Source organism: Triticum dicoccoides, chromosome 1A, assembly GCF_002162155.2.
Source record: "Triticum dicoccoides isolate Atlit2015 ecotype Zavitan chromosome 1A, WEW_v2.0, whole genome shotgun sequence".
NCBI lineage: Eukaryota > Viridiplantae > Streptophyta > Magnoliopsida > Poales > Poaceae > Triticum > Triticum dicoccoides.
This window is the reverse complement of record NC_041380.1, coordinates 381,795,151-381,803,717: the sequence shown is the minus strand read 5'-3', so window position 1 is coordinate 381,803,717 and position 8,567 is coordinate 381,795,151. Positions and strand designations below refer to the sequence as shown.

Genomic DNA, 8,567 nt, shown 5'->3' with positions numbered 1-8,567 from the left:
AAGAAAGTAGCATGACTTCAAAATGGTTGGATGAAGCGCGGGAAGATCTCCTTGTGCTTAGCAGCAGTGTAGATTCCCATGCCAATGGGGTTCTCGAAACAAAGATCAATGAGCTTGTGCATACAGTTATGCTGAAAGAACAGGAGATCAATGGTCTGCAACATTGTACGACAGAAATGGAGAACACTATTTCTGATATTCAGAAGGAGAAGGATCAGCTAGAGGAACGTTTGGCAGCATCACTTGAAGAAAGTAGCATGACATCAAAATGCTTGGATGAAGCGCGAGAAGATCTCCTTGTGCTTACCAGTAGCGTAGATTCTCATGCTTCTGCCAATAAGGTTCTCGAAAGAAAGATTAGCGAGCTTGAAAGCCGCGAAGTTGAACTAGAGTTGCTTGTAACAAAGCTGGAACAAGAGAATATTGAGTTTTCCGAGTTCATATCTGAACTAGAGTCTCAGTTGACTTCTCTCACAAGTGAAGAGGAGGCAACCAGGCTAGAAATGGATTATTCTATATCACTTATCGCAAATCTTAAGGATTTAGTAGAACAGCAGCAAGCAGAGATGGAAGCTCAAAAGCTGGAAATGAAGCAAAAGCATTTGGAGTCCCAAACTAGATTGTCAGAAGTACAAGAGGATTCGGAGGCTCTAAGAAGATCAAATGCAAAACTACAGGCCACAATTGATAGTGTTGCTGAAGAATGCAGTTCTCTTCAGACTCTAACAGCTGACCTAAAGAAGCAGAAGCTGGAATTACATGACCATTGTGCACAGCTGGAGCAGCAATTAGATCAATCAAAAAGGAAGACAATGGATTTGTTCGAAACAGCAGAGTTCCTAGAGGCAAAACTCTCTACGCTTCAAAAAGAGGTAACTTTAAAAGAGCAATCTTTGCTTTCAGAGCTGGAGAATATATTCCAGGAGCACAAGGAACACGAAGAAAGGATAAATAGTGCACATTTCCTTTTACACAAGATAGAGAACGAAAAGATTGGTGAAGTGAAGAATCTTGAGAGGGAGGTCATGAGCCTTACTGCACAGCTGTCCTCCACAGACGGGGAGAAAGACAGTGCCGCCTTGGATAGCATACATGAGGTCTCCATCCTGCGAGCAGACAAGGCCAAACTTGAGGCTAACCTTGAAGATGTCAGTGCACAAATGAGACATTATCAGTCTCAGTTGGAAGATCTTCGTACAGAGTCTAAAACCAAAATTAAAGGCCTGATTGATTCGCTGAACGCATCCAAACATAATGAGGAAACGCTGACAACAGATGTTGAGCATATGACAAGATTGATGGAAGCTGCTAGATCCAATGAAGAAAACTTAAGGAAAACTTCAGACGAACTAGAGTTGAAGTATAAATCCAGTGATTATGAGAAACAGGAAGTAATGGAGGAAATTTCTGGACTAAAAATCCAGGTTAGCAAAATGGCAAGCATCCAAGATGAAGTTTTCAAACTACAAAGTTCTCTTGATCAGGCTAAGTTTGAAAAGACAAAATTAGAAGAGCGTCTGCAGTCACTATCTGAAGAATGTGAAGAACTAAAGGTGCAGAAGGCCATGTTAACAGACCAAGTCTCTTGTATCCAGAGTACTTTGCATGATGCCGATGAAGAAAATCGTCGTAAATCCACTCAAGCAAAGCTTGTAGTAAATAAGGTGAGCCATTTAGAAGTATAACTCAACTTGTTCTAGATCAGGGTTACGTAGATTTAAATGTGATGGCCATGTGCACTATTTCACTTAACTATTTCCTTGCTATTTTAGGGTAATGACGACGCTGCTAATGACAATGGAGGTACTCATGTTAATGAAGATCTAGACATTCACTCAAAGCTAGAATTACTGGAGACTAGACTTGCTGATGCATTGGAGGAAAATAAATCATATAGGGCGCAGCTGCAAAGGTTTAGTGATTTATCGCATCCCTCCTCCCTGTGACATCTGTTACTAGCAAAACACATTTTCACTAGATTTCCTTTGCTATACCATGCATATGGGAGTCTTAATTAAACTCCCATGTTCTTAAGGCTGCAGACCATCTATGCCACTCCATTAAGCATTAAGAAGAGGTATTTCGCTACAAATCGAACGTCAGATTTTTTAGCATGGCAAATCGAACGCCTGAGATGGCAAATTATATCGTCGCGAGGATGGCAATTTCCTTTAGCAACCATGGCAAATTCTTGCCATGTTTAGTTTTTTGCCAGGATTTGCCATGCTTGCTAAAGGAAATTGCCATCCTGGCGACAACACAATTTGCCATAAAAAACGGTTGATTTGCCATGGTTAAAAATTGACGTCAGATTTCTAACATTCCCATAATAAGAAACAACATTCATGTAAAATTATCCGTGTGGTATTAACTATTCTATACAAAAAATGTTCAAAAATAAAAAACTATTCTATACAAAAAGATAGTTTGGATGCATGCTCCCAGCTGCTTTTCAGCCGTTACTTGCTGCTGTCACCAGTGCATCTAATATAAGGGTGCAACATTGCCGCCCCCAGATGGTCTCCTTGTGCAAAACACATCCATTTGGAAATAGATGACATCCTAGAATGCGTGCAGTCAAAATGTTTCTATTAATTGAGAGAAAAGAAACAGTGAGACATTTGATTTGTGCGTCCGTAAATGGACAACTTCTAATATATAACCTTTATCATACCATTATCATGATCAAAATATTGTGCACATTAGAATGGTTTTCGTTTCATGCGGTTTTTACTACTGTAAGGCATCAATCAATGATATCGGGGTACCTTTCAGAAGATCATACTCTCGTTTTACCCTGTACAGTCCAACGGGAGAGGGACAACTCGGTAGCAGGGATGAAAAGGATAACAAGGATGGGAACAGGATAGCACAACTGGAGTCAGAGCTAAAAGATATGCAGGATCGGTTACTCAACGTGAGCATGCAATATGCAGAAGTGGAGGCTCAACGAGAAGAACTAGTTATGGAGTTGAAAAGTGCAACTGCAAGGAAGGGACGATGGTTCTAGGGGATGACGAGCAACTGTGTGCCATAACCGTAAGGCCCACAGTCCACAGTACAGGTACTTCATGTATTCTCCTGCTCCTTCGATTACATGCAATTGCAACTTGATTTCTTAGATGTGGAGCATGAAAAAAAATTTGGGTTAAATTCAAGGCTGCTACTTCGATAAAACTTTACCTGCTATCGAATATCAGACACACCATGACAGATGCAGTAGATACTAGCTAATGTAGTACTGGGAATCCCACCATAAAAAGTTGATTTGTTATGATGAAGCTCAAAAAAGTAACAGTAAATGAATGTGTAACATTGGCGGCACATGGACTGCATGGTTTGATAGCAGATAACGTGTCATAAAATTGGGCTAAACTACACTTATCAAGTGGTAAGAAACCCTCTTTCATTGAAGAAAATTATGACAGTAAACTCTTTCATTGAAGAAGCTTATGGCAGTAAACCCTCTATCAATGAGGAAATCACTGATAACTCTTTATACTTTCCTGATCTTGTAGATGCATGAGCGTGAGCATGAGTACATCAATCAGTATTTGTGTCCTCATAACGACTTGGTTATCTAATTATCAGGACATATTTTGTCGACGTCGGAGGGTACCGGCATTCCCAGACAACCACCGTGCAAGAGCTGAGTAATTCCAAGCAAGTGCAGAACTGGATATGTGCTCTGAGCTGCACCGGAAGCTGTGCCCCCAAAAGAATAAAATGCTCATGGTTCTCACTTCTCAGGTCTCAGTGATGAAGCAATCACATGGCAACAACCATTCACAGTTAGCAGTTGGGAGGCCCTACTACACTTAGTCTCAACCGATTATTAGTTATCACAACTTCACAAGCATATGTGGTGCTAGGGGATAGCCTAAAATTCATCGGTTCATATAACCACACAGACCACTCTTCCCTTTACACAGAGTGACAGAGCCAACATAACCGTTGGTTAGTTCATCTTTGTAGATTAATCAACTGCTGATAAGTGTAGTTTTTCTTGCTGAATTGTATAGTTGGTCACGTGATATCCTTTTGTAGGCTAATGTTCTTTCACATGTAATATAATACTCACTCCGTCCCAAAATAAGTGTCTCGACTTTAGTACAACACAAAGTTGAGAAACTTATTTTGAGATGGAGGGAGTATATGCACATAGTCTGTCGATTACTTTGTTATTCGCTTTTTGAGGACAGTATTCTGTCGAACACAATTTGGCATATAGCTTCTCTGATTGAATGTGACAGTGGGACCCAACAGAGCAATGGTTACAAGAGGTCTTTAGTAGCAAAGAAAGAAATGGGGGATGACTGGACAATCTGAAACTGTTGGCAGTCAGGTCATCATTGAAGAAAACAGTTGGTTCAGTCCACATGTGATGATGTTCATGCATTGGTGCCTGGAGAACTCTTGGCTTGCATGCTGATCAAGAAATAAGAACTTGTGTTTAGACAGCGGCCTTTCGAATGTCCCTTGCACTCACCAGCTTCGGTGAAAGTATGGATCAGCTGATAGGATCCTGTGTTCAAAGCCAAGGATATGCTCCTCTTGGCTGAAACGTGAAGCATGGCTTCTGAACTGAACTGATCTTGAAAACATGCGGTGGGCGCTCCGAAATGTGCTGCATGTATTTTAGACAAATAATTTTAGTACCTAACATAATATTACTCCCTCCGATCCATAAAGATTGACGAGGTTTTAGTTCAAATGGCCTGGAGGGAGTAATTATTAAGCCATATGGGTTGCGAGGCTTCATATATACTCCGTACAAACTAGTATGCTACTCTACCTAAAAAATCATATCTGATAGGAACTGGGATGAGATAGCTCAATTTATTTTATTTTTATTTATTTATAATTGGCGAAAGCTCAAATTGGGTATTCGACGTGTCACTATCTAGCGGGCTGTAGTCTTGCCAAGTGACAAATTGGCGCAGGCAACAATTGGATTTGGAAAGCAACCACCTAATACCTATCCAATAATATAAGCAATATAGAACAAAACGTCTCCTAGTTGGCTTGGCCCCATTTACATCTATTTATATTCTGAAAATGGAGGGTCAGGCGAGGAAGGGGTCAATGATTTGTGCTCCCTTTAGCCAACACAAGGAGGAGACTTCTTTCTCAATTTCTGGCTTGCTGTCTATGCCTGTACAATTGTATGATAGCCTCGAGAATATAGCTTAGCTGGTTTATAATGTCTGCAACTAAGGTGGTGGTTCGTTATACATACTCAAAATGATTAACATCTATACATTTAACAAAATATCCTAACAAATACAAACACAATTAATAAAAAAAATAGATCAACTGACAACTAACATGGTTTATAATACCTTTTCTTATATATTTGCATTAGTTTTGCCTCTTCGGAGTCTACCACGGTAATAGACCAGCAAACTTAGGAATGCTTTTCGCCGAATTTTCAGAAATAAGGTGCCTAATTCCTAGCCATTTTTATTGAACAAAGAAACTGACAGTCATCACATTACATTATATAGCTTTGAATATATATAACTCGGTGTTCTTAAAGTCCCCCGCAAAAAAAAAAAAACTCAGTGTTCTTAAAAGAACTTGCACAGTTGTGAATTTATTATCACTCTGTACTATCACACCAAAGCTACAACAGAAACTTACCCAGTTAGGTTAGCTGTGCCTGTACAACCCGAGGCACGTACGCGTCATCACCCCCGGACCCTCGCGGTCGCCGGCGCGCGCCTCGCCGCGGCCTCCTCTTCTCTTATAGCTTCGATCATGGCGACCACGCGCTCCAGGACGACCTCCTGGTCGTCGCCGTCGTCGCCGGCACCCGGGCCTGCGCGGTCGGCGTAGTGGCAGACCACGACGCACCGGCAGACGGGGCACGAGTTGCGCACGTCGAGCCACCGGTCGATGCAGGGGGCGTGGAAGACGTGGCCGCACGCCGGGACGACCTTGACGCCGTCGTCGTCGCCGAAGGCCTCGAGGCAGACGGGGCAGTCCCCCTCCGGCTGCTGCCCCTTCTTGGCGCCGGCGCCGGCGTCGGCGTAGCGCACCACGGGCAGCGCCGCGCCGTCGGCCGGGCGGAGGAGGGCGCTCGGGAAGCCGTGGCGCATGGCGCGGCCGCCGCGCGCGGCCGCGATGGCGCGCTGCCGAGCGCAGCGGCAGTAGGTGCAGAGCAGGATGAAGCAGAGGATGATGGAGAGGAACACCACGGCGGTGGCCGCCCCCGACGAGAGGTCGAACTGGGACCTCCCCGACGTCGGGGCGGCCGAAGGGTCGTCGCGCGAGGCCGCCAGCCGTCTCGCGTGCGCCGCCGTGGCCATGTTTCCGGCGCCTGCTCGTGCGCGCGACGCGACGCGCTCTCCTCTCTGGTTGACTGGTTGTCCGGAGGCCACAGGCCGGGAGAGGGAGTTCTACACGGCCTTACAGGTGGCCCTTTTTTTCCGTGTAATGGGACGCGAGTTTAGTTTTGTGATGAGATGCTAGGTTTTGGGCTACGCGGGTCAGCCGATTTTTTCTTAGGAAATCAGTCGACTCGTGATCAGCCTCAGTGCCTCACCGCACCTCTGTGTGGCCCCTCACGGCAGCTGGCACTTTGCAGCACCCCGCGCCCATTGACCCTCCTGCAGCGCGCTCGTCGTCCTTGCGGTAGTGCCGCGGTCAGCCTGCAACATCCAACGTGGTCTTGCAACACCCGGCCCTATTGCCGCACCACATCATCGTGTGGCCTACTTATTGTATCGTGAGTCATCTGTCGCCGTCGCCCCGACCGATGTTACAGTGCCGGCATATCATCGACGAACCTTGAAAGCTCTGATGGTCACCTTTTCTAAGAGCTCGGGGTTGGCTTTGCAGCGCCACGCCCCATCAAGTGTCGGCCTTGTAGCACCAGGCGTAAGTTGTGGCCATCAGTACCGCAACACCATCCACAGTGCTCACATCATCACTAGATGATCGCTCACAGTGTAGGTGGTGCATGTTCGCAGCGCCGCCACCCTTGCTTGTCGTGGCGCCCACCGTCCCTTTGCAGTAGCGGCCACCGTCCATGGGGAGAGGCATATCCTTTTCCCCATGTTCACTTGGGGTGGGACGGGGAGGGGGAGGCTACCGAATTGGGCACCAACACTTAGTGGCACGCATCCCATGGTGACTACTGCAAGGAAGAACACGATGAACACTAGAGGGTATGCGAGGGAAACACTCAAATCAACACACAAATGCAAATAAAAGATACACATAGATAGATCCTTGTTTCAAATCATCCAAAGAGAGAGACGGAATAAGTTAGGGTTTCTTTCCCAAGTCCTAAGACAAGGAGGGCTTGATGCTTTTATGAAGCCATTTTTCTCCATCAGTGCAAGTCTTAATGATTCACTTGGGGAATCATTCTTCCATTAGAAGGCCTTGATGATTTACTTGGGGAATCCTTCTTCCATTAGGAGGCTTTGGTTCCACTAGAGAAGATAGATCCCACAAAGAGGGAGAAACATGAGCAAAGCTCTATGATTTTAGTTCTAGTCTTTGGCTCTTTGCTAATCCTAAAATGGATGATGATGATGAGTGATATATGTAGGTCCAAGGCATGAAGGGGTAAGTAAGGGGCAAAAGGGTAAAGATACATGAATTTTTCCCAAATTCTGCATGCAAGCGCGCTGCCGAACAGTATGGTTGACTAGACAATCTGGCCCTCCTGACCGGACAGTTCGGTGGCAACATATGGTTTGGAGCCTCGTGCAGACGCTGACCGGACTGTCCGATGGTGCATTTTTCACACCACTTCTTCTATCGCCGCTTTCATGGTTCCCTCTTGGATGGTGTTGTCGTCCTCTTGTGCTTGTACTCCTCTCGTTGCGCATGAAGCTCCTCTCAAACCTATACATGCATGAGAGGGGTCAAGTAGTGTATCATCTAAGAGAGAACCAAGTAGACTCACATAAATGATAGAATTCACCTTAGTATATGTGATGTGCGTGTCCCTTGGCAATGGAGCCAAGTCCATGGTGTTGACACTAGTATAACAACTTTCTGATGTACAAGTCTTCCAGCATAGGACTGCATGAATGCAATGCTAGATAGCTTTTTATCAAATCTACTCACTCTAGCCATATAATATTATCAATTTTGGGCATGGTAGCTCCCATAGGAAGTCTGAGATATGTAAAGGGCATGCCCTTTGTTATGCATCCCATCTGGTTGGCTAGTTCATTAGCCCTCTCCTCGGAAATGTCGATAAGCATAAGATAGGATTTGATATACAAAGATCATGTGTGAGTAGTCCTCCTCGGACTATGTGTCCGTAACAGTAGCTATGTGGCATCCTCTCTCCCTTATTATTCAATACAAAGATCACATGAGCAACCCTACATGATTCTGATCCATTGATGTAATTCTTGGTGTGTTTGTTGCAGTGTGATGAATTGTCACTCCAAACCCAACCCATATGTGGGGCAAAAATGGGGTTGTCCAGACATGTCCGCTGATACGTCTCCAACGTATCTGTAATTTTTTATTGTTACATGCTATTATATTTTCTGTTTTGGATGTTTAATAGGCTTTAATATGCTCTTTTATATTATTTT

General features: G+C 44.7%; 2 protein-coding genes across 3 annotated transcripts in view; one reads left to right on the top strand and one right to left on the bottom strand.

The window, feature by feature from the left end:
* The window catches only part of LOC119353233 (myosin-2-like), an 11,018-nt gene extending 6,755 nt beyond the window's left edge, over positions 1–4,263 (top strand). Inside the window, exons 8-11 of the mRNA XM_037619831.1 lie at positions 1–1,664; positions 1,773–1,912; positions 2,806–3,064; positions 3,592–4,263. The exon at positions 1–1,664 is cut by the window's left edge and continues 1 nt beyond it. Of these exons, the coding sequence (XP_037475728.1) occupies positions 1–1,664; positions 1,773–1,912; positions 2,806–3,010 (2,009 nt within the window). The 3' untranslated portion in view covers positions 3,011–3,064; positions 3,592–4,263. The remainder of the gene's footprint in view (positions 1,665–1,772; positions 1,913–2,805; positions 3,065–3,591) is intronic.
* LOC119274782 (RING-H2 finger protein ATL39-like) lies at positions 996–6,434 on the bottom strand. 2 transcript variants are annotated; one of them, XM_037555519.1, is made up of 2 exons: positions 5,644–6,434; positions 996–1,106 (listed from the first exon to the last, which is right to left on the bottom strand). In XM_037555519.1, the coding sequence occupies exon 1, from the start codon at positions 6,309–6,311 to the stop codon at positions 5,691–5,693; it is 621 nt and encodes a 206-aa protein (XP_037411416.1). In that variant the 5' UTR covers positions 6,312–6,434; the 3' UTR covers positions 996–1,106; positions 5,644–5,690. The 2 variants fall into 2 exon arrangements, with proteins under 2 accessions (XP_037411416.1, XP_037411411.1); XM_037555514.1 differs by lacking the exon at positions 996–1,106 and adding an exon at positions 4,208–4,627.
* Between the last annotated feature and the right edge of the window lie 2,133 nt (positions 6,435–8,567).